The following is a 25,223-nucleotide window of genomic DNA, read 5'->3' as shown; positions in this document are numbered from 1 at the left end:
TTTTAAACAAATTATTGTACACATCCTACTTACTTAATCAACATTAATCAATTGACCAAGTCATCTGGTTTGGTCTTTGTTAATGTTAGTTTGTTGCATATTTCCAGTATATTTATCTGTTTTTCACAAGCAGGATTCCTCAGTATTTCTGCAAATGTTATTTGAATTATTTAATGACATGCTACTTACCATTAACTCGCATGTCCATTTGATCAAAATATGTTAATATTCTTAGATTTGTACCTCTCTAAAGAATGACTGACATTTGATGTTGTAATATATAGTAATGTAATGCATGGATATCCATTCCATGAATTATTGTTTGTTTTTCATCAGTCCGCCTGACAGTTGCCTCATGCCGGTATTATCACATACCATGCCATATTTCCATCCATCTCTGACTTGGTGGACCTCATTCTTTCGCCGTTCATCTTCGGTGATGGCTGTATCATTGTGCTGTAAGTTTCAGAGGAGAGCTTTGCTGCCTGTTTTCAACCCATTAACTGGCCAAATGAATATCAGCGCATGCCAAAGCAAAACCTTTCATATTGTGTTCATAACGACCAACTTACAGATGTCCTTTCAGCTGTGAAGATGGACTTGGAAAAACCCGTAAGTGAGAAAAGTGGTTCCATGAGCCCAGACAGCATCGGATCAGAGAAACGTCCAGAGGAGTTTTTGGAACAGCAGACCCAGGGGTTCTTTGCTGGAGAACGAATCGTACCAGAGAGTCCCACCATGGATATGCCATCTTTTGTACCTCCGGATGTTCAAACTCAAGCCAAAGAATCTGCAAAGTCAATCACCCTTCAGCCCATTTACGGTGAGCCCCTCACGGTGTCAGAGAAGCAGCCATCTGTGGAGGTAGTAGAGATCAGCAACCTCGGTGCACCCTCTGATTTCTCTTCAATGGGAGTCAAAGTTGAAGGAGGAAACTTGACAAGTGATGCAATGTCAGCATATTTCGAAACATCAGCCTCTGATGCTCATGTGTCCCCCCAGGGTAAGGCTGAGGGCTATTATGAACTGAGCAGAGTCAGTGAAGAGACCAATACTGTTGATTCCAAGTCACAGAAGATTGATTTGCCAGTTCAGGAAAGTCGTAAAACCCAAAACATAGACGCTCAAGACTTCTCAGTTCCTGACAGGGGTAATGAATGCAAGCTTTCCCCAGGTAAGCTGGCCTTGGAGCAAAGGAGCTACTCCTTAAACATTACTATTGGAGCAATGGATCAAAATGGCCAAGGCAGAATGAGGAACTTTTCCCCACTGGCCACTGATATCATGACATACACCAGTGGAAGTCTTGATGAGTCAGCAGATTACCTCCCAATCACTACTCCTTCTGGAGAAAAGCCACTTCCCTTCCCTCCACTAATCCTGGAGACTGCAGCTTCAATCACTTCTGATTCCTCATCTCCACCAAGAATGGCTGAAGCCATTTCAAACCCCAGCCCTGAACCTGAGTCACCCGAGTCCCCTGAGTCACCCCAGCCATGCGAGAGCAGCCCTAAGAATAACACAGACATGGCTCAAGATTTGCCTGAAATGCTAGATCTTGCTGGGTCCCGCTCTAGGCTGTCATCAGAAACCACTGAACCAGAAATTGTACGGAGAAAGTCAATTCAAGCCTTCTCTGATGACCTGCTTTCTAGTTTTGTCTCAGGTGAACAAAGTCCTGGAATAAAAAAGAGTGACAGTCAGCTGGAAGAGATGGGCTATTGTGTGTTCAGTGAATACTCTGGACCTATGCCATCCCCTGCAGATGTGGTTAGCCCAACAAACACTTCTGCACAGGTTTTCACCCCCGCTGTTCTTGAGGAGAAAGTTGCTGCGCAAGCCAGGAAACTAGCAGTTAGAGACACATCTGTGGAAGACAAGAACCAGGCTTTAGACGTAACTGTCAGTGAAGAAAAAGAGCAGAGCGAAAGTGAGAGAAAAGATTCCTCTGAAGAAGGTCAAAAGAATATAAATGACCAGCGGATTACATCAGTAAGTGAGCTGGTGAAATCATCTGCCCTGCCAGGGGAGTCTTTTGTGACACCCACTGTCACAGTGACTCTAGAAGAAGGTGGGAGGTCAGGAAGCGAGACAGAACGACAAGCCAGTGGCGAAGGCTCCGCGTCTGAAACTGAGATCGCTGACTATGAGAGGCAGATCCGCAAACTGGAGATGGAGGGCAGGCCTCTCAGCTTGGAAGAAGAGCGAGAGTTGCAGGAGCTTCGGGAGAAGGTCAAGCTGGTGCACCAGGAGGCCTATGAGGAGGTGGATGCTGAAGATGTGTATCAGTTGACCGGTGTGGCCAAAGACCGCATTGCCAGGCCTGTCAAGACTTCACCCACTTCGTCAGTGGAAAGCAATATTGATGATGATAAACTACTTTCTCCAGTGCTCTCTCCTTCAAAGCTCAAACAAAAAGAACTTTATGGTTCCCCTAAAAGAGCAGTGTCACCAGTGTTAACAGTAACCAAAGAGTCCAAAGAGGAAACTGGCAAAAATACTCGAGAACAGCACGAAAAAGAAGCAGTTGAAGAGAAAGTTAAGATAGACAAGGAGGAGACAGAGAAGAAAATTCCAGAAGAGACAGAAAAGAAACCAAAAGAAATAGAAGATAAGGAAAGGACGGAAAAAGATGCGCCAGAGGGGATTCAATGGGAAGACAATGAGAAAGAGCAAATGAGACTGAAAGAAGAGCGAGAGAAAGACGGAAGGGAGACTAAGGAAATGGAAGAGAAAGAGATGATTGAGAAAGAAAGGAAAGACACGGTGGAGCAAGAAAAGGAAGAAGCTGAGAGATTGGAGAAAGAAAGAAAAGACAAGGAGGAGAGAGACAAGGAAGAGGCCAAGAGAATGGAGAAAGAAAGGACAGAAAAAGCAGAGAGAGAAAAGGAAGAGGCCGAGAGATTGGAGAAAGAAAGGAAAGAAAAAGCAGAGAGGGAAATGAGAGAAAAGGAAGAGGCCAAGAGAATGGAGGAAGAAAGGAAAGAAAAAGCAGAGAGGGAAATGAGAGAAAAGGAAGAGGCTGAGAGAATGGAGAAAGAAAGGGAAGAAAGAGAGAGGGAAATCAGAGAAATGGAGGAGGCTGAGAAAATGGAGAAAGAAAGGAAAGAAAAAGAGGAGAAGGCATTGAGAGAAAAAGAAGAGGCAGAGAGAATGGAGAAAGAAAGAAAAGAGAAAGAGGAGAAGGAAATGAGAGAAAGGGAGGAGGCAGAGAAAATTGAGAAAGAAAAACAGGAGAGGGAAATGAGAGAAAGGGAAGAGGCAGTGAGAGTTGAGGAAGAAAGAAAAGAAAAAGAGAAGATGAGAGAAAAGGAAGAGGCAGAGAGGATTGAAAATGAGAGGAAAGAGAAAGAACAGAAGGAGAAAGAGGAAAGAGAAATAAAAGAAAAGCAAGAGGCAAGGGAGATCAAACAAAGGGAAGAGCAAGAAAAGTTAGACAAAGCAAGAAAAGAGGAAAAGGAAAGAGATGAGAAAGAGTTAAGGGAGAAGGAAAATAAGCTTGAACAACATGTTGAAGACACAAAGATAATGGCTGAAATGCACAAAATCAAACCAGCCGAAAAAGAGGAACGTGAAGAAGCGTTAGCTGCTGGTGCAGCTGCGGCCAAAGATATCACCGAGACTTGTGCCGCCATTGAATCGGTCGTGACGGTCGAAGACGATTTCATCACTGTAGTGCAGACCATCGATGAAGCGGAGGAACCAGGACACAGTGTCCGTTTCTCTGCTCCGCCTGAGCCCTTGTGTATACCTGGCGGGGGAGAGCAAGAGGAGGAGGACGAGGAGGAGGAAGAGGAGGTGGAGGATGACGAGGAGGGGTCTGTGGAGTTGGCCCAGGAGGCAGACATTGAGGCTGCCAGTTTCGAAGAGGTTTGTGACATTCCTGAGACCCCTGCGTCTCCCGAGAGGGAAGCTCAGACCTTTGAAACAGAGGGTCCAACAGAAAGTTATGACAGAGATGAAACCACCATGGATGACTCCATCCTGGACAGCTCTTGGGTGGACACACAAGGTGAGGCCTTTTTCCATGTCTTTGCTTTGTCTTGTTTCCAGCAAGCAGTATGGTTCAGTGCAGCTGCTTTCACTGAACAATTGTCTTTTGAGCAATTAACGCGGGGCAATGTGTTGCTTCACTCTCCACTAGGGGTTGTACAGACTAGTCAACTTATCTACTCCACAATGGCGTTCAGAGCGGACTAGTCACTAACGTTGTGTTTTTGGCTTCAGCAGGAGGCGTGCTTGCACCAATAGATGAGTGTACTGAATAAAATTAGTTTGTCACCTTAATATATTTAAATTGTCTTCTATTTCTGAATGCAAAGCTTTAGTATGTGAGGGATAAACAGTAAAGGTGGAAAAAAGCCTGGCTGACCAGGAATTTCAATGACTTGGCCCAAACTGTCAAAGTGGAAGAAGGGCGAGGAATTTCACACTGTATATGCTGCGTAAATTCGGGTTATGAGCTATCCACTGTCTGTGAATATAGATTATTTCAAAGTATTCCATTCTCCTGTTATTTTTATTACATTTTAGTACTGTAATATAAAATATATCAATGACGTCATCAGTGTCTAGTCGATGTCGAATCGACGTTCATCTGAACCGAACCCTACTGCTTGGGTGTAATGAGGTCGCGACTTCTGAAGTGTCTATCATTCTTGAAGAATAATTTTGAAATCATGATGACCCTTTTATTTATTTTTATGGCAGATGATGACAGGAGCATGGCTACAGAGCAGATACAGCCCTTGCCAAAGGTGCTTAGCCCTGTCAAGAAGTCCACTGTGGACCAGACCAAGCAAACACATCAGAAGAGAACAGAGAAGCATGAAAAGCCAAGCAAGCCCAAAACTAAGGCCGGGCGGGTTAAAGGCAGACTCTCCACTCCGGAACGCAAATCACTGCGCAAGGAACCAGTTTACATCCCTCGAGAGAAGAAAAAAGGTTCTTTCCTTTTCAGTTGTATAACTCTATTAACTCTACTCAGCTGAGACTTTTGACTGTTTTGTATCAGGGTTGATTTCAGATTCTGTCAATTCTTCATTAGCTTTGATTTTCTGTAGCAGGATATTTACACAAAGTTTATTGCAATTGAATAGTAACGCTTCTAAAATCGTACAGTGAATGAGGAACTGTTGACCCTCAAACATTGTTTCTGATGCACATGCTGTTTGATGGTCGGACATTCTTTTATTAATGTCTCCCTGCGGCCAATTAATATAGCTGTGATAAAGAAGACTGAGTTTACCAAAAAAATGGAGGCTCAGACTCTCTCCCCGTCCAAGAGGATTGGACCGAAACAAGCTGTCCGCCAGGCCCGTCCCACCCAGCATCATTCCTGTCCTAGAAGGAGACCTACAGGTGATACATTAGTTCTACTGTCATGCATGGGGTCATTTCTGCAAGACCACGTCCGCCATCTTCCATTTTAATCTTGGAATTCATTGCCTTATAGTTTGTAAATGTTTGTTAAGAAGATAGATCATTCAGGTCATTCCACTAACCAAAAGTGTCAATTGATTTTTTTAAAAATGCATTTATTTTTTGGTGGTTATTGGGCATTGTAGGTGTTTTCCTCTATAATTATGTGTACTGTTGTTTTGAACAGATTTAATTAGGTCCGTCGTAGTTGTTGGGCAAAAAGATATCAAAGTCGTCTACCTCAAAATCATTGAATTGAAAAATCGACACTTCTTCTTTCTCTCATTTTCTCTGTATTGTCTTCTGTTTTTTTACTTCATGTATGTTTTTTTTTCCTTTTTGCCATAATAAAAAAAAACCATACTACCTTTTTATTTGGCTCCATTTTTTCTGTCTTCATCTTTGTGCTTTCTTTTCACTGTATTTAAAAGGTCTTTCTTTCCCCTCATACCTCTTTTCAATCACAGGATTGTAAAATATTTGTCATGGTGTGTTATGTATAATTCTTATTTAAGCAGAGACCTATAAAAACTATCAATGAGCTCACTTTGCAGATTCGGATTATGCTTATTCAAAATGTTGGTCTCCCTCTTTGCATGTTTTTCTTCGATATTTCTTCAAGCGTTTTTGACTGACATATATTCTTTTGTCTTTTAGAGCCACTTTCTGACAGTCGTCAGCCTCTCACGGTTGCCAGGCGGTCTTCTGACAGAGCGTTGGTGAGTAAATTCCATTTTCCCCAACAGGTTAGTGGGCCTCTGGCACCAAGACCATTTAGAGATCTTCAGATTGCATTTTCTGTGAATTCTTGATATTTTAAAAGCATAGAATGTACCGGTATACATTCAAATTCCAATTATCAGTACGGTTTGGTTTCACTTTCTGGTCAGTATTTATGTTGTCTTAATACAAACATTCTCATTTGTTGCAGAGCAAGTGCTGTTCAAATTCAAAGCAATTGTTTTGCCAATAAGTGGAACAGACTTGCGTACAGTGTACAGTACAGTCTTTTGCCAAGAATTGGTCAAAATGACGTTTTGGCATTAGGCAGGTGCTTTGGATTGCTATCCAAGTACGCATTGCATCATAATACCAATTAAGGCTCGGTTCCAATTATTTGAAATGACCGTCAACTAACGTGTCAACTAGAGAAAGCCAACCACATTGAGGGAATATTTTATATTACTTTGAAGGGAAAGCTGAAAGTTCTTATTCTTGCATAAATAGCACATCATTGCATGTCTGTTCCATTCCAATGCCTTTTTGCTTCAGATTTCAGGCATTGCAAGTATTTGCTTCATTATTTTATACAATGCCTATGCTGACTCCAGAGTTAATGGTTTTGTTCGCAGGCGTGATTCACTTAAAGTCACAGAGTAGGTATTATTTGTGACATTTCTCCTGTGACTGTTTCACTCCCCCGACATCATAATGACAGTTATTGTATCCAAATAACAGCGTTTATGCCTATGATAAATGTCACTGAAGGACAATAATGAAGCATTATTTTGAACACAAATTGTGTTCAACTTTGTTTTGGTCTTCTAGTTTCGATCATCTTTATGTGCCGTTAATCTCAAAGCATCAGCTTTTGCATGAGAGTTGGATGAGTGTTGGTTGTTCAAATTGGAGTTATTTTTAATTATTCACCCCCCCATAAAGCTCCATGAATCAAATCTAGAAACACTTGATGTACTTGATCATTCATGTGGAAGCATTGTTATTATCACCCGCGTCATCCTGTGCCGTTTTTTTTGGTGTTGTGCCACTCACTCCCCCCGGGCCTCATTTGTGTGCCATTTCAGTGCCATGCTCAGCATTTTGCCCTAACAAAGACACGCACCTTCATGTCCACAATGATTACCTCATTAGATGGACCTCGTCCATCCTCAGCGTCAGTATTTGCAACCTTCATAGCCAAGGTAGGTGAATGGCAATGTGGCAGTCTCTGCAAGATGCGAGGATTCAGAAGGAAAAATCAATATTTTGAAAATGGCAACTGTAAACCACTTAACTAGGGTGTCACTAGCTAAGGAACTATTTTGTTTTATTTGGTGTTTGTGTTTCACAGGATGGAAGATCACAAAGTCCTGATAAGAGATCTTTTATGCCGCGGCAAGCCTCCTCTCTTAGTCGCCGTGCCTACCATGAGCATGAGGACAGTTCAACCTCCATCACTAGTTCTGGTTCAACAGCTCCCCGCAGACCCACAGGTAGGCTTCCAGGGTTGGCGCTGGAACGCGAGTTTCTGCCGTCAGGCTTTCGGTAAGGGTGGAGCAACTGTTGGGGCAAACGTTCAGCCCTTTCAGTTTTTCTTCAGTTGAGACTTTGGCTTTTTGACTGGCTTGGTTCATAGCTGGAGCTGGTAGCTGGAGCAGAGGTTTGGAGCACAAGTTTGGTTTGACCTGGATTATCAGTTACTTGTGAAGGTGCAAATTCAGTTCCCCAAACATAGCCGGATTATATTGTTTTATTGTTTTTCCAATAAAAATCAAATTTGTACTAATGGATTCAAGTCAAATTTATCTTGTGGTAAATACTATAATCTTACAAATGTTACAATTTATCCCAGCCAAGTTTGTTACAACTGTACCTGATTGCATTAGCAGTGAGCTAGCTTGTTTTAAAGCCAAACAGACACTTAACAACATCATATAATACAATATAATACAAAGCAGGCTATGTAATCACAAAAATAATTTGGGCACAATTTTTCTGTGTCTGCTTTTTCACATGTGGACTGAGGATTAAACTAAACCTTGTTTATTGTTGATACAACTATCCGCAGTCCACCCTACTGTTATTCGACAATATCTAAGAGATTTGGCCCGAGCACCAAAAACTCTCAAATTTGTGAATTGGCCAATGACGATTTATGAATATATGAGGGATGACTATAGTAGATTTAAAAAAAATGTCACTATATTCTGTCAACACACAGTTGCGTCTTTGCCTGAGCCGTTTTTCCTCTAATCTGAATCTTTTCTCCTTTGTCCACTTTCAGCCTGCCGTGCTGTGATGAGGGCAGAGCAAAGGACAGGTCGAGCTCCCAGTATGACAGGTAGCGCAAATTCATTATTTTATTTCATTGCATGCCTTTCATTCCATTGTAAACCAAAGACACCCCGAATTGCACATGAAAAGGTTTCAAGGCTTTATCTTTAGATTTCTCCCCAACAGTCTCAGAGCCACTACGCTCCCGTTCAGCCCGCAGTGGCCACTCAACGCCGCGTACTCCCGTCTCTAGCGCCATGACCCCTGGGACCCCTCCCAGCTGCTCATCATCCTCAAGGACCCCCGGAACCCCTCGCTCCCTCAGCTTGATGTCCCATGAGAGGAGGGTGGCTGTGGCCCGCACCCCGCCCAAATCCCCTGCCACCACTCCCAAGCAGCTGAGAGTCATGAACCAACCCCAACCTGACTTCAAGAAGGTTCGGTCCAAGGTCGGATCCATAGATAATATCAAATACCAGCCCAAAGGTGGACAGGTAAGACCCAACTCATCCAAAGTTTAGTGCACGCTGCCTCTGCCTGTCAAACTAGTACTTGTTTCTTTAGGACTGTAGGAGATGTTTTAGTCATAATATAGGTTCTAGACTTTTGCTTCACTCATTTTTGATATGTTTGCCTTTCATCTTCCTTTTCTCCAGCCTTAGTGTTTGTATTTTACCCATCTATCATGAAACAAAATTGATCATCCGACAACATACAGAGCTTATCAAATGTATTTGACCACCGCCCAATGTTAGAGCCATGCCACAGCTGCCCTTAGCAACACTGTTAATTACCAAAAGCCTATATGTACAAACTTCAATGATATTTTTCATTAAAAAAAATATATATTTTTTTTACAACTGTTTTACTAAAAACTGAAATAGAAAAGCACAATATGTCTTGATTAAGATGTTAAATCCTAGTTATTTACTTCCACTTTCTGTAGTTATTTGTTATTTTTGATTGATTTCTGACTTTACCGGATCAAATTTGAGTATAAAAAGATGAATTCCATTTGAAATTCTGCATTACTGTTCAAAATGTTTAACTGTTATTGAAAGAGTCCGCCTTAAAACACCAATTGTGCTTGATGGTCTCTTAATGGCAGGCGGTACAAAAAAATTGTCAAGCACTGTATTTTGTACATTTGATTAAAAGAAGCACAAATTCTACAACAACTCAAAACTAAATGTTAATATTTCTATATTGTATTATTATGTCAAATGTAACCGACATTTTTCATTTTACTTTACGCCCTCTTTGAATACATAGTGTAAACTCGTCTTCTCATTTATTCTGTGTAAACGTCAGCATTTTCATGTCCCATTTTCCCAAGCCCAATGTTTGACAATTACATCGTCGCAGTGGTTGTTTGAAGGACTAAGTCAGTGCTGCATGAAAAAGGCTTGAATGAACAATTTGTCCACAGTCATCAACTCTTACAAAATCTTCCTTGATGACCTGATTAAGAGCGCTGGCTTGTGTTGATGACTTTCCTTCGGTATCAATTATGTGCTACTCGGTGCAGCCGGCCTCAAATAATGTCAGCTCATCTTTGAGATGCTGGTATGTCAAATGCAGCATTTTAGGGTCAGATAAAATAACATAATGGGACATGAAGCTTACCTGAATATGTCATTTTGACACAATTAAATCGAGAGTATGCTATTGTACAACGCCACCTCTAGATGGCGGTAGTCTCAATGGAGAGGTTAAATTTTTAAACATTGTGACAGGCATATTAGCATTCAGTCTTCTTCGTAATTTAAAAGTGTTGCCACCGTCATCATCCCGCCCTTGACCCGTAGTAACTCCCGAGTAGTTCCTAAACAGAGCTCCCTGCGTCCCTCAGAAGGCCTCACCTGGCCACTGACCTGCCTGACCTGTCATTGTCACCATAGAAGCGCAAGGAGCAAATAATGGCAGCTGAGGCCAAACACAAGGCCTCGTCTTGGATCTGGAACTCAGTGCTGCGCGTTATCTCCTTTACACTGTGTCTGTCGGCGGCTCACAGTATGACCTGGACCCAAGGCCTGCTGGTACCATGCATTATAAATTGATAGCATGCGAGTGCTACCGGAACGATTGAAGTTGTTTCATATCAATGAATATGTAGATAACTTGATACATTTTAAGTGACGAAATTTGCATTTTAATAAGGTTGCTTTAATGAGAGCCAATACAAGAGCTGAATACAAATTCCTCTGTATTAATGTGATTGTAGTCTGCAGTGGTGTGCTGAATCATACTGAGAGATGATTCGGGTATAGTGTTAAAAAAAAAAAAGTTCCAAGCTACTGCAACCACAATAATATTTTTTTTAAATGAAGTCATTTTGTATTATTTTCTTTATATGTACTGTCTGGAATTTTCCATTCAACCCTTGTTTTGGATATTAGATTGTGTTAGTATAGCTAATGACATTTTCAATCACCATATGTTCTAATTATATTTACTAAAACCTGATACTATCCATAAAATCAGGTCACTGCCTAAACATAAAATGTGCAGTGATAGAGCGCAGTAATTAGAGGAAGCTCTTGGAGACAACAACAAGGCGGCTTTTAATTAGCGGTTATATTTTACTTGGCAGTCGCAAAATGTTGAGTTAAAAATATGCTCGCACAACGAATAACAGGGCTGCTATGTGTCCCGAGGTGGTACAAAAGAATGAGGAGACAGCATGATGCAGATATTATATAAGGAGGGAAAAGCAACAGCAACAAATGAGCAACATCGTGGAGTGAAGTCAACATGTTCTGGAAATGTTTTGTCTGGTCCAGTTAGATACAAATGCACTCTTTTAAGTGAAATCAACCCAAACATATTTTTTTTCATGAATATGTTCCAAGCAGGACCACTAGTTGAAACATGGAATTCTGATTAATATTGCGTTTGTGGAATATGAGTTAAGCAGCAAAATCCACCCCTTTTTAGCCATCTCAGGGGGACGGCCATTTTGTCACTTCTGTCGACTGAAAATGATATCACAACTGCTCAGGGCTCAGGTAACGACCAATCACGGCTCAGCTTCAGAAAAAAGGTGATCCGTGATCGGTCGTTACCTGAGCCCTGAGCAGTTGTGATGTAATCTTCAGTCGACAGAAGTGACAAAATGGCCGCCACCAGAGATGGACCAATATTGGTGATTAACTCTTATTCCATAATTGCAATATTTATCAGAATGCCCTGTTGCAACCAGTGGGCTTGCAATGAACATATTCTTGAAAACAATATGAGGGTTGACTTCCCCTTTAACACCGCAAACCCAAACTTTGATCAAATGCACGTTTTGTTTGTATGTCAGCCTGCTGCCATCGTCTGCAATATCTTGTCAACAAAGCCACATATTTCTCTTAGGAGTTGGTTGGCAAAGTTTTTGATATATTCTTTATGCAGCAAATGGTCATAAAATAGGTTAAAGTTATAACAAAAGCAGCCCTGTTGAACGATTCATAATAACTATAATATTCTATGGTTGATCACAAACTGTTGAACAGTGTTTGACTCCAGTTTAAGATTTTAAAATTGTTATTTTCCCAATAATTGATATTGATATGCTCTAACAACCTTTATTAACCATTCAAATTTAGTTTAACTTAAATCCAAAGCAAAGGGGTAACTTTCAAAAGTAATTTCGACGTGTGTATGTTAGATTGTCAACAATTCCCACCTAGCAGAATTACGCATTTTCATTCCCATGTCATCCTTTTTGTTTTTCTTTAGAATCATATTATAAACAAGAAGCTGGACTTCAGGTACATACAATCAAAATGCAGCTCCAAGGATAATCTGAAGCAGCCTCCCAGTGGAGGCAATGTATGTAGCCCTCATTGTTTAACTCCTTCACCCTCTTCTTGTCATCCCCGGATCCGATGAATCTGCTTATAGATCCCAGTTGTATATTTTCCACTGTGCAAAATTCCTGACTAGCTTTAAAAGAGACGTGTGTGACCCTAATGTTTTAACATTTTTCCCTATATAGAACTACTGTCCTCGTTTGTATGCCGAAAGACTCTCATGGATATTGTCATCAATGTTGAATATAGTTTTGGAGATTTTCATGCAACATCACTGTGATTATATTTGCAACAACTGGTCTCGCCGTTTCTGAATGTAGCCACTTTATTGCACACGGGGAAGTGTCGCAAACCTGCAAATGAACGAGTGTTTAAAGGTCCTCGGCCATATGGAAAGAACACCTGCTATGTTTAGAAGTCTGTGAATGACCTCCCACTGCAGTAAGAGGACACAGAATACTTTGACTAGTCATTGTTTGCTTGGTTTTGGGGTGTTAACACATATTAGGTTGTTTTGTGAGATTGGGTTTTTGAAATCTATTTTCTCATGCCCAAGCACTAAATTGCACTAAAATGTATTTACACTTTTATCATGATTTTAATAATATTGCTCTCCTTTGTTACTTTCTATCACTGTGGCTGCATCGCTTTTCCCGTGCTGGCTGAAATGTATTTGTTGTTAGACATTGCACCAACTCTTCTGTCTGCATTTCACTCCTGCTTTTTCTCTTTTGCAGCTATGAGCGTCTTTAAACACTGCAGCGTACTCATCTTTAATCATCCTTGCGAGTTAAATGAATAGTGTCAGGCTATGGCAGTTTTGTACGGGGTGTGTGTGCTTGCGTCATTTGACATGTGCCAGCCAAGAGGAGATTCTGTATACCTACTATTAGACCAGGGGTGTCCAAACGTTTACCTTCTACGTACAGAAAAATGGAAGGATGCAAGATCCACTTTGAAATAGTTTAAACTTGATTGATTGAACAAGCTAAACCCAATCCATCATGTAATTACTGTATATATCGTTAGTTTCAGTGGTTCTCAAACTTTTTACGCCAAGTAGCACTAAAAAAAAACCCAACATACTTATCTTGTCAAGTACCATCTTCATGACGAACCTCTTACTATAGGAGGAAAAGAAAACTGTAATTAAATAACGATTAATTTAAGATGTATTGCACGAAAAGGTAAAGGTAAAAAAAATGTATTTAAATAAATGTTAAAGCAGTTCTTAAAGATTACATGCAAATGAATTGAACTAAAAGTTAAATATAACTAAACTGTACTTGGGCAATTACATTTTCTGTATACCACAAGAGGGGGCACACGTACCACTGATACACATTCCATACTTTGAGAATTACTGATTTAGATTATTATTATGAATATTTAATATCTAAATATGTAATTTATGTATTTATTCATTATTACCAGAATCTCACTAGAATACAGCTGCCCCCGAGCATTGAGCAGCCACAGAAAAAAACAGTTTCTGCTTCAGGGATAAAATAATCTTTATTTAGCTTTAAGAGACCATTTTGACCATTTGAGTTATAGATAGTAATACCTGTAGTTCATTTGCATCTTTGCATATCTATAAAACCAATATGGTTATCTTCTTCGTCTTCATCTTCTTCTTCGTCTTTACGTCTTCTGTTCCTTCTTCTTCCTCTTCTTTTTTTCTTCTTCTTCTTCTTCTTCTCCTTCTTCTTATAATTTTTAGTATTTTTGTATTTCTATTATTATTTGCACTGGGGAAAATGGTACTTTGGACACCACTGTACTAAACTGTATACTGTAGTAAGCAGAGCTTCAAACTCATCATGAATCAGTTCGATGCCATGATTTCTTGGGTGGGCTCAAAACTATTGAAAACCTCATCATTGCAGAGACTGACTCCTGTGTAGACGTGTATATCTGTGAGTAGTATGGTTTTTGAAGAATGTCGATACCAGGAAGCCCGCTGAAGCCCATTCCCAGCTCATTCCTCACCTCCATCCTGCAGGTCCTCATCCCCAGTGTTAAACTGGACTATAGCCATGTTCAGTCTAGGTGTGGGTCCTTGGACAGGAGGGGCTACTCAGCAGGAGGTGGCAATGTGAGTCTTGTGCAGCAAAAAGTCATCGTCTCCGTGTTTGTGTCACTTTTGTGTCCTCGTGCTGTGTTTTGGCTATGTCACGTCCCCCTGGTTGTGGTGGTGTGTCCGCAAAAGCCGTAGCTGCTTTGTGATGATCATTGCTGAATTTCCATTAAACTGTTATTTTTTGCTTAGTTTCCCTTCAGTTGCTGGTGGCAGCAGTATGTTGCCATGGTAACAGCTGCCAAAGCTTTGAGTACTCTCAGCTAAATTAAGTATCGAGTGGGTTAAGAACTCTTGGGACATGTGACATGTCTTTAGATTTTAGAGATCAGATCTGACCTAACCACTCCAAACAACAAAAGAGAATCGTTTTTTTCCCACACCCACCTTTTGCATACTAATAAGTATTACTCAATGGAAAACAGTAGCCTATAGATCAAACTGTTTATGCTAATCTCTTTGAATCTTTTTAAAACTTCAATGTGATGAAATCGGTAAGCCCTCTGACCTGACTGCCTGCTCTAATTTCTTTATTTTACAGATACAGATACAGAACAAGAAGATTGACCTGAGTCATGTGACCTCAAAGTGCGGCTCGTTAGACAACATTCACCATCGCCCGGGTAACGCACCTTCTCGACAAACACAACATAAAAACTCCAAGGAGAGTTTGGCTTTGTCTGAGTCTTTAAACTTAATGATTGTGACAAGGTGAATGTGGCAAATTTAGGTCAGGTACAATATCTCGTTCCTCACATGATGATTCATTCACGGGGCCTTTTACGTTTTAGAAATGTGAGTCAATCAGAAGAAACTGCGGTGACTATTTGTAAGAAATGACGCAGACCAATTTTTCCAAACAGCCTCAAAGGAACCTCAACGCATATAATTTTCTCTTTCCACGTGGACAGCTTCATGTCCTGCAGCTCCATCTGCTGGTGTTATTTGTCACTGTTCTATTGTTCTGTATTTTGTTAGCTGCTACCTAGTGCCTATATTGGGATTTGCATCTCTTTCTAAAGAGACATTTCAGCAATGTAGTACAACTTGTTTGAGTGTCATTGTTTGTTTGACATGTGCTTGGTGTTCAGGTGGTGGTAATGTTCGTATTGAGAGTGTGAAGTTGGACTTTAAAGACAAAGCCCAAGCCAAGGTGGGTTCCTTGGATAATGCTCACCACACTCCAGGAGGAGGTCGTGTTACAGTAAGCATTATTTATTTTTAATTAATTTTTTTTTCACTTCCTCAGGTACACACCAACAGTTTTGTCAATGTGTGTATGTAAGGGCAGAATCTTTACATACAGCTCTTAAATTGTATTTTATTAGCATGTGTAGGTGTACCAAAGAAGCTAGTGAAAAAATTGTTCCTAATCATTCATTCAGCTATCCTCTGTCAATACATTCATTTGATTACATTTAAGAAATGCTTAAAGTGAAAGTCAACCCAAACATATTTTTCAAGAATTTGTTCTATGCAAGCCCACGTGTTGAAACAAGGCATTCTGATCAATATTGCGGTTGTGGAATAAGAGTTAATCCACCAGTTTTTGTCCATCTCTGGGGGCGGCCATTTTGTCACTTCTGTCGACTGAAAATGACATGAGACCAATCACGCCTGACCTGTTTTCTGAAGCTGAGCCGTGATTGGTCGTTACGTGAGCCCTGAGCAGTTGTGATGTCATTTTCAGTTGACAGAAATGACAAAACGGCCGCGCCCTGAGATGGCTAAAAAGGCGTGGATTTTTTTGCTTAAATCATATTAGACAAACGCAAGATTAATCAGAATGCCGTGTTTCAACTAGCTGGCCTGCTGGGGAATATATTCTTGAAAAAAATACGTTTGGGTTGATTTCCGCTTTTAAGAAAATCCAACTTGATCACATCTTTATGTTTGAAGAAAATAATTAATCTCTTATATCTCACCACGTGCTAGATTGAGAGCCACAGGTTGACATTCCGCGACCACGCCAAGGCCCGAGTGGACCACGGGGCCGAGATCATCATCCGGTCGCCGGGCCGGTCCCGTTCCATGTCTCCCCACCGCCACCGGGACAGCCAGCTGTCGTCGTCCGGCAGTCTCAACATGTTGGAGTCGCCGCAGTTAGCGACCTTAGCTGAGGACGTCACTGCCGCTCTGGCTAAGCAGGGTTTGTGAACATGCATCGTGGATGCTCTTACATTGAACCTGTCAGCTATTCAACAGCCACCCACCCGCCGCCTTGAGGCCCACTCAGGGTGATCACCACTTTGCTTCACATCTCAAAGACCCACCAGGAGGCACTCCTCAACTTTCCTCTTTATATCTGTCTGTTTTCATCCCTGACATGTTCTATTTCGTCCTAATTTCCTCTCCTTTTGAATGACGTTGCGTAGAATAGTTCACCTGTAGTGCTAAACGGGATTACCTGTACATACAAATGTGGGGTCGGGGGAGCCTCATATTGGCCTTACTGATCTTGGGTCTACATTTTAAAGAAGCTATAGCTTTTATTTACTTGTGGCCATATTCTGTACGTGAAAGTAATGTGGCCAGCACATCATGATGCACGTGTTGTTCCTGCTAACGTGCATGGACGGCAGACCCCATAATAAGCCGAGTATCCTTACTGCTAGTCATTCTTTTCCTCCTAATATATATATATATATATATATATATATATATATATCCAAACATACATCAATAATATATATATATATATATATATATATATATATAAATATATATATATAGAAATGAGTATAAGAATAAAGGTTATTAACCACCTCTATGTCCTTTAAAACATTTTCAAGGAAGCAACAACATGACCATAAATGAGATATATCCATATTATTGCAAAAGCTAAGTCATGTATGAGGAGCATGAATTGATTCACGAACTAAAAGAGGCTATTTTGTAATTTGAAAAGGGATTTTAGTAAGTCATTTTCTCATTCATTGGCTAAGCAATGAATAAGGTCACGTTTTGTAGTTCTTAGTTATTTACGGTGTATTTATTGGTGTCGGGCAGCGCCGCTGTTGTGTTGCTGAGCAATACAAGGACTGACGTGAATGCAGATGTCGGGGCGTCTCATATTTTAAGGAGTGCAGACGGAGCTCCGATTGTGACATGCCGTTTATGGATTCCGTTTGTGTGTGCATTTGGTGCAGAGCTGATGATGTTTTACAACCAACGTATCTGGCTGTTTTGTTGCAGTATGTGCAAAAACTTTTGAAAAAGTTTCAAAAAGATGAATCAATAAGAATAAGCAAAATGTGATTCATCCATTCAGAAAAAGATGTTGGAGTGATCTTGTTTGTTTTTTTGGAGGAAGTGTGTTTTATCCTGACTCTTATCTGTTTGTTTGCTTCTGTGTTTTTCAGCATTGCCCATCTCTGTAAGCCCCCTCTCACCCCACCCTGCAGCAACTGTAATGTATTTAAACGGTCAAGTAGATGTATGCAGTATATTTTTTCCTGCTGTCGCTGATATGACTCCAATTACGGTAATTCATTAAAATAAATGAGATAAGGAAAAAAAAAATGTGAGAATGCAGTCCTTCTTTTAGGATACACAGAATGTGTGGGAAATCAGGATATAAAATGGGAACTTGTGAAAAGTTTATTGTGAAATGGCAGATGAGAGTACAATAAGTTAAGACTCAGGGTCGGTCGGGTTAGATGAGGAGGGGATTGACCTCGGTAGCCAGTCCTGTGCCGAAGCAGTCACTCAGACTGCCGGCCTATGAGTGACAAGAGGGGAGGGTCCTCTTTCTCCCACCGCCCCCTCCTGCACTGAGAAAACTAGCGATATCGCCAATCAGGCGGAAGGATTTTGGGAGATGGAAATTTAGGATCACGTCCGGAACCGAAGAAGCCTAAAGAGCACCAGTTGGAGACGAGGAAAAAAAACAAAACGTGTGGAACAAAACAATAGAAGGATTTCAAAATGACATCTCATAGTCCTTTGTTTGCCCTGCTTCCTCGGGTGGTGCAGAAAGCAGCGAGTGAATGTCTCGACACCATGGGGTCTGCACATACTCGATGCTCACCACCACCGCGGTGGGGGTGGGGGGCGTCCTTACACTGACATGATGTGCTTGACAAAGGCTGCATGTGAAGATCAGGTCAGCACATAGGGAGGAAACAAAAGAAGAATTCAAATAGGTCAGTGTTAAATGCAAGCCTGGGTTTGAAGCTATTCATTTACTGAGCTACACCAGGTAATAAAACTCTCACGTTGTCCAAAGTTTTCTAACCAGAGATGCAAGTACAATTTTCTCGATTATTTTTTTCACTGATTCCAAATCTGGTTTCTTATCAGATCAGGTATTATTATTATTATTAGTAGTAGTAGTAGTAGTAGTAGTACTATTATCATTATTAATGATTAATTATTATTATTAATTTTTATCAATGATATGTAATATATTTTGTAATATTTATGAATTAAGGGTTAGGTTCAAGAACAAGTGGACTTTCTATATGAAACATCATAGCTATAAATTACAACACATGGTAAAATCCGGTACCGCTTCTCCTCACAAGGGTCGCGGAGCGTGCTGGAGCCTATCCCAGCTGTCTTCGGGCAGTAGGCAGGGGACACCCTGAATTGGTTGCCAGCCAATCACAGGGCACATAGAGACAAGCATCCGCACTCACAATCACACCTAGGGGCAATTTAGAGAGTCCAATCGACTTACCATGCATGTTTTTGGAATGTGGGAGGAAACCGGAGTACCCGGAGAAAACCCACGCAGGCATGGAGAGAACATGCAAACTCCACACAGGGAGGCCGGAGCCGGGATCGAACCCACGACCTCTGAACTGTGAGGCGGACGTGCTAGCCAGTCGACCACCGTGCCGCCCTCCTCCAAAATGTATGTTATAGAAATTCTGCTAATCTGTAATCTTATAAATTGTGAGAATATAGGCTACAAGTCAAGAACCATGTGCTGAAATTGAGCACTACTACTAAATATTAATAATGAATAATACATAATAAATAATATCATATCCCATTTCCACGGCTGAACTGAAGCCTATTCCAGCTGACTGCTGGCCGAGAGGAAGGTACATTCTGAAGTCGTTATCAGCCAGTCACGGATAATAATCATGATAATGCATTTAGGGTAAATAAACTACCGGCACTCTTTTGCAATCTGTTACTTTGTGTAAGAAATTCTAATAAATTGATTAAAAAAACAAAGGGGTCATCAAAACCCGAACTTGCAATATTACATCAATTTCAAATCTAAAGTGTTCCAGTTTTAAAAGGCCCAATTGGAGTACACAATGCAAAATCAAATTTCAAACCCTACAATCAATCAAGTGCTAAAATCTTAGCTGCCACAATCATGGCCAACATTAAAATAAAGTAGCATAGTAAACAGACATTTTATATATTTTTTTTAAAACAAACAGTTATAGAAGATTAAAAACAAATATATTGTTGAATACAACTCAACTTATTCAAGCAGTAATTATGTCATGTACGATTAGCGGAGCCTGCGGACCGCACTTTGAGAATGACTGCATTACATGGCCATCATGTCTCACCCTCGTAGTTGATGCAGCCGTTCTCATCCTCCTGACCCGCCATGAGAGCGTCGATCTCAGCCTCATTCAACTTCTCTCCTGCAAAGGTGGGGGGTTGGGGTGGACGTCAAAAGACAACCGATATCAACAAGGCCCAATGATGTAAACCGTTTTGTTTGCAGCCACGAGGGTCGGCGCCTCACTTACCAAGTGTTGACAGGACGATACGCAGCTCAGCGCCCATCACTGTGCCGTTACCCTCCTTGTCGAACACGCGCAGACCCTCAACGTAGTCCTCAAAGCCGGCCTTGTTTGGGCTGTTGATGATGGTCTGAAGCATGGGCAGGAAAGCCTCAAACGTAACTCGCTTGTTGGCCATTTCTGTGTACAATAAGGCGATTAATAATCATTGTGTGGACTGAAATGCTGTCAGACTGTGCCAGCTTTACATCTTTGCCACTTAACAGACAACAAATACAGCTGAACGATTCACCAAATTCAAATCGACATTGCATTGTCGGAGAATTCAATTTTCACAAAGGCTGCAATTAAGAAACAAAAAAAAAAATGCCTCGTTTTGTTTGATCGGTATATGTATTTATTATTTGTTTGTTTATATGGTGTCTATATAAATTTGGTGCTAAAAAAAAGTGCAGTCCAAATGTTTACATAGTGTATCATTGTTTCATGACGCGTAAAAAGTTGAACTGATAAAGCCACAGATTTATTTATTTATTTATTTATTTATTTTAGCATTATTGTTGCAATCTTGTCTATGACTTAGTAGTTCATGGTTACACCACACTCGTTTGGTGGAACCCCCCCGTCCCCCGTGCATAGCAAGCAAATCTGAATCTTACCTTCAGCGGAGGGGGTTCCCAGCAGTTTGCTCACATCCTTGTTGGTGGGGTTCTGTCCCAGAGCGCGCATGATGTCTGCGATCTGGTTGTAGGCCACCTTGTTGTCACCCACCCTGTCGAACAGACCGAAGGCCTCCTTGTAGTCTGTGGGGGATGGTCACACAACATGCGTTAATGCTATACATTTCAATTGAGTAGGTATTGATTGTATGCTGTGTGCATTTAAATAATATGGATTTGGTTCAATGTTCCTTTTACTTATTAAGTCTTACGTTATTGTATCTTTTATGGGGTTTCCTCAAAATATTGGTTTTGATTGTAGAAACATAAGCAGTTTACTCATCGCTCTATAGGGAATGCTGTACTGTACATCTTGACTGATTATTTCAGATGCTGACTTCAAATGCACGCAACTATTTCGTTTTTCAACACAATAGAGCGCAATGCACTAGCTGTGGTGGCATGACAGCAGGTGGAGGCAGCACCTCAAGGGAAAACTCTGTAGGTTGTGATATTATTGGCTGAATGGACACACTCCTGCAGAGCTCAGTCACCCTTCAGACTATTTCTATTTCAGCTGTCTCTCTCGCTCTAAGCAAGGCTATGGGCTCTTTTAAAAGACCACCTTGGAATTGATAGCTGAGAATATGAGCCACCCTCCTTTTAAAGGCAAGGCCTGCGTGTGTGTACTGTATGTGTAAGTGCTGACTCCAGCGTGACGTGCTGCCATCAAGACAAGGCCACTTAAACAGTGTCCCGCTAGTTGATTAAACTAGCAATACGCTCTTGGAATAAACCATAGTAGAAAGGCGACTTTTCAATTCGCGCTAATTGGCTGTTTTGTGATGCTTTAGTTACGCAATCATTTATATTTGGTAGTATTTTTTTTTCTAAACATAATCAGGTTTGACAAGGTGTCTGGAATGCTAAAAAAAATGGCAGGTGTAACAGATGTCATGAGCATTTAAGTTCCATGATCATTGTCTCTAAGGAATCTGCATTGTTAGCCTTTAAGATAGCGTTTTAAGGTGAAATGCTTCACTAAATGTGTATGTTTTTTAATTTAATTCTTTATTTGCAGTGATCTCAGAGATGCTTATGAAAGATCTACGGACGTTATGAATGATTTAATTCTGCAGTGTTTAAATGGAAAAACAAGGTTCATACCTTCAATTTGGTCTGCACTGAATTCAACCTGAAGGTAAGTAGAAAGCAACAATGTGAGTCGGTATTCAGTCCCAAAATAGACATTTCAAGAAGATTTACATCACAAACCCAAGACGGCCGAACAAGGCCTTTCTCTTAATCTGGACTAATAAATCAAATCTAAACTGGGATTAAATTTGCCTCTTGGCCAAATATAGCACCACATGGTGGCACCCGATATGCGGGGGTCCATCTTTAGCTACATTAAGATGCCCTCATTTGGTGTCTCCCTGCAGGGCCATCACACCACTTGAGAGACAGTGGGCGGAGTCAAAGATGTCGGCCATGGGTCTGAGAATTCTAATGTGAGGTGCTCCAAACATTACAAAACGCATCAGTTTACAGGAAACCATTAAAAACCCATCTTCCTTCCATCCGTCACCCTATTCATCCATTTTCTACTGCTCCCCCTGTTCAGGGTCATAGGAAAGCTGCAGGCTATCCTAGCTGGCAGTGAGCAAAAGGGTGGTGTGGATTGATTGCCAGGCAAACACAGGTCGCATATACAGACAGGCAGCCATTTATACTCACGTTCACACCTATAGTCAAAAAGTGGAACTCGGTGCCACACACACACACACACACACACACATATATATATATATATATATATATATATATATATATATATATGACAGCAGGTGGAGGCATAACTATATATATATATATATATATATATATATATATATATATATATATATATATATATATATATATATATATATATATATATACACATATATATATATATTTGTGTATATATATATATATATATTTGTGTATATATATATATATATATATACACATATATACACACACATATATATATATATATATATATATATATAAAACCCAAAATAATAATAATAATGTTTTGTTTCTACCTTGACGGAGGACAGGTCCACAGCAGCGGCTTTGGGAGCAGGTGCGGGTGCGGGTGCGGCTGCGGGTGCAGGTGCCGCCGCAGGTTCCGCCTTCTTGACAGGAGCCTTAGGGTCCTTCTTGGGTGCCATTTTAGCTTTAGGTCAAACTACCGTGCTCCTTCAAAGACAAACACTCCCGGGAAGGGGTGACAACACAAGGTGTGCAAAACAAAGTGGAGGAGACTCAGCACACACACAGCCCTTTGGGTGTATATATATGAGGCTATTTTTCCTCCTGAACCCCCGCAAGGCCGACCTTGTGTGTGGATTGGATCATGCTTTGGAGGGGTGTGTGTATGTGTGTGGCCCTCTCTAAACATGGCATATTGGGCTGTGGGCCAAAACGTGGTCATTTATGTCACATAGCTTGAAAAAAAAACAAAAAAACAAGGAAAACAATATCCTCACCTTCTTATCTACTTGATATAATGACATTTTTACGTCATAGTAGGTGTTGACAGTGTACAGATTCAGTTAAAATTATATACTAAAAAAAAGTTATTTTCTTATGTCCCAATTTGGTAAATTGTACATTTTTCCACTAATCTATACTACTGGTCAGTCCACACGTGTGCATGATATTTTTACAAATTATTCACCAATCTAAAGTATTTCAAATGGTCTTTTATGATGCAGTGTTATTAAGTGAACAATGGTGACTTTTTTGGGACAATGCTGATCACAAAAAATGATCACCCGCAGCTCGTACTTTCTAGCCTGCAGCCACTAGAGACCAGTGTAACATCCCCTCCCCCTTTCCAGGACACTGCACTGTTACTGACCAGACCAACTGAATCATTATATATATATTTGTGCATTTACTGCATTGTTAATTTGAAATTCCTTTTTTTAATCCGATTCATCATCTCATCTCATCATCATCTTCCAAACCGCTTATCCTATATAGGGTCGCGGGGAGTTGCTGGAGCCTATCCCAGCCGTCAATGGGCGAAGGCAGACTACACCCCGAACTGGTCGCCAGCCAGTCGCAGGGCACACATAGACACTGTCACTGAGCGGGAATCGATCCCACGCTGCCCGCACACAACTCAGGCGTGTGTACCACTACACTATCAGCGGACTTCCGATTCATCAATTAATGAAAAAATATTGACAGATTAATTAATTGTTCAAATAATTGTGAGTGAGCAGCTCTAAAATTAAAAACATGTGCAGCAATCCATGTGATCATATCGGCCACTCTCACTCATGGATGATAGGTAAACCCTGATCGGAACACCCCTAATATATATATATATATATATATATATATATATCTCAAAGATGACAAAATATGTGTGTTATGTGTGTTTCCATCTGCTCCAAAATTAACAATGTGTATTTGTGGTCATTTAGAATACCTGTGTTCAATTCATGGCCGTCTAGTTCTGGGAGGATGTGACGTACACGAGGGTGCTCTCAGCTGCCAGTGCCAGTTACTCCGACAAGACTAACTGTGCAAATTCTGGTCTCCTTAATTCTTGTCTATATCTGTCACAGGGCCAGCGGTGCGCAACCCCACCCCCCACCCCTCCATCACACACACACTTGATTTCACTGACCCCATCTCCACTAGGGTAAGCCAGAGAAAGCCTCAGTCCCTCAGCTGTCATCTAGGCTCACCCGCTGGCACCCTACTGCACCTTCTCAGATTCACCGTCCCTTCACCTCCGCCCCCTATAGAAACTGTGGCCCCCAGTCCTTGCACCTGTGCTCCAGCCCATTCTGAGCTCCACTATGGAATCCCAATGGGATCACTGGTGCATTTAAGCAGGCTTATCCAACGCCTTTCAAAAACATGACTTTAATTTTCCGTTTAATGCGTATATTTTTCTTGCATTCATTAATGTACACTAATGTGCAAAGTCATGGGTCACCATTAAAATAGTCTTGCTGTCAGTGCTATGACAACCAGGAATGTCACTCAGTAGAAGGCAGACCTTAACTGTCAACAAATGTCCAAATCATTTGTGGAGTGTTTTACTTGTGTTGTGTGTGCGTCTGTTTGTCACTTAGCAGACTACTTCCTGGTTGACGACGAAAATGGCTGGCAGTGCCGTTATGATTCAGGGGGGTGGACAGTTCCACTGGTGACACAAAATACACACACAGATATGCACACAACTATTTCATGTACTATCTGCATCTCTAATCAGATCCTCGTCAAAATTGCCTGGGTTCCTGCTATATGGAAGTAAATATGTGCCATCTTAGTTTGAGTTCGAGTTTCTAACACAGAATTTTTTTACCACCAAAATTCCTAAGATTGAATATTTTCAGCATTAAAATTCAACATGTAAAAAATTCAGCTGCAAAAAAATCAGCTGCAAAAAATTCACCCGCAAGAAAAAAATTCAACTGCAAAAAATTCAGCTGCAAAAAATTCAGCTGCAAAAAAATTCAATTGCAAAACATTCACCTGC

The 25,223-nt window shown here is 40.9% G+C and overlaps 2 protein-coding genes across 7 annotated transcripts in view; one reads left to right on the top strand and one right to left on the bottom strand.

Moving 5' to 3' along the window:
• map2 (microtubule-associated protein 2) overlaps positions 1-17,833 on the top strand; it is a 50,097-nt gene extending 32,264 nt beyond the window's left edge. For 2 of the 6 annotated variants that reach the window (XM_086052574.1, XM_086052570.1), the window contains 14 exons: positions 575-4,012; positions 4,711-4,944; positions 5,224-5,361; positions 6,079-6,140; positions 7,227-7,343; positions 7,493-7,634; positions 8,426-8,482; positions 8,602-8,909; positions 10,317-10,454; positions 12,142-12,234; positions 14,221-14,313; positions 14,837-14,918; positions 15,387-15,499; positions 16,231-17,833. In XM_086052574.1, the coding sequence (XP_085908700.1) occupies positions 575-4,012; positions 4,711-4,944; positions 5,224-5,361; positions 6,079-6,140; positions 7,227-7,343; positions 7,493-7,634; positions 8,426-8,482; positions 8,602-8,909; positions 10,317-10,454; positions 12,142-12,234; positions 14,221-14,313; positions 14,837-14,918; positions 15,387-15,499; positions 16,231-16,452 (5,237 nt within the window). In that variant the 3' untranslated portion in view covers positions 16,453-17,833. The remainder of the gene's footprint in view (positions 1-574; positions 4,013-4,710; positions 4,945-5,223; positions 5,362-6,078; positions 6,141-7,226; positions 7,344-7,492; positions 7,635-8,425; positions 8,483-8,601; positions 8,910-10,316; positions 10,455-12,141; positions 12,235-14,220; positions 14,314-14,836; positions 14,919-15,386; positions 15,500-16,230) is intronic. The other 4 variants (XM_086052575.1, XM_086052571.1, XM_086052572.1 and 1 more) reach the window with 4 other exon arrangements.
• A 39-nt stretch (positions 17,834-17,872) lies between these two features.
• On the bottom strand, positions 17,873-22,974 carry myl1 (myosin, light chain 1, alkali; skeletal, fast). Its single transcript, XM_086052576.1, has 6 exons — positions 22,762-22,974; positions 21,839-21,866; positions 20,672-20,815; positions 20,019-20,192; positions 19,833-19,910; positions 17,873-18,383 (listed from the first exon to the last, which is right to left on the bottom strand). The coding sequence occupies exons 1-6, from the start codon at positions 22,888-22,890 to the stop codon at positions 18,355-18,357; spliced, it is 582 nt and encodes a 193-aa protein (XP_085908702.1). The 5' UTR covers positions 22,891-22,974; the 3' UTR covers positions 17,873-18,354.
• Positions 22,975-25,223: the final 2,249 nt, after the last annotated feature.

Source organism: Filicampus tigris, chromosome 14 (assembly GCF_054856515.1).
Source record: "Filicampus tigris isolate MCC_2025a chromosome 14, RoL_Ftig_1.0, whole genome shotgun sequence".
In the NCBI taxonomy this organism is placed as follows: Eukaryota; Metazoa; Chordata; class Actinopteri; order Syngnathiformes; family Syngnathidae; genus Filicampus; species Filicampus tigris.
The sequence above is the reverse complement of the archived record's forward strand: the minus strand, read 5'-3'. Positions and strand labels throughout refer to the sequence as shown.

Coding starts and splice junctions, on each gene's coding strand:
- myl1 (XM_086052576.1), bottom strand. CDS start 22,890: ATGGCACCCAAGAAGGACCCTAAGGCTCCTGTCAAGAAGGCGGAACCT. Junction 21,867..22,761: donor TGGACCTGTCCTCCGTCAAG/GTAGAAACAAAA, acceptor ACTTACCTTCAG/GTTGAATTCAGTGCAGACCA. Junction 20,816..21,838: donor CAGTGCAGACCAAATTGAAG/GTATGAACCTTG, acceptor CATCCCCCACAG/ACTACAAGGAGGCCTTCGGT.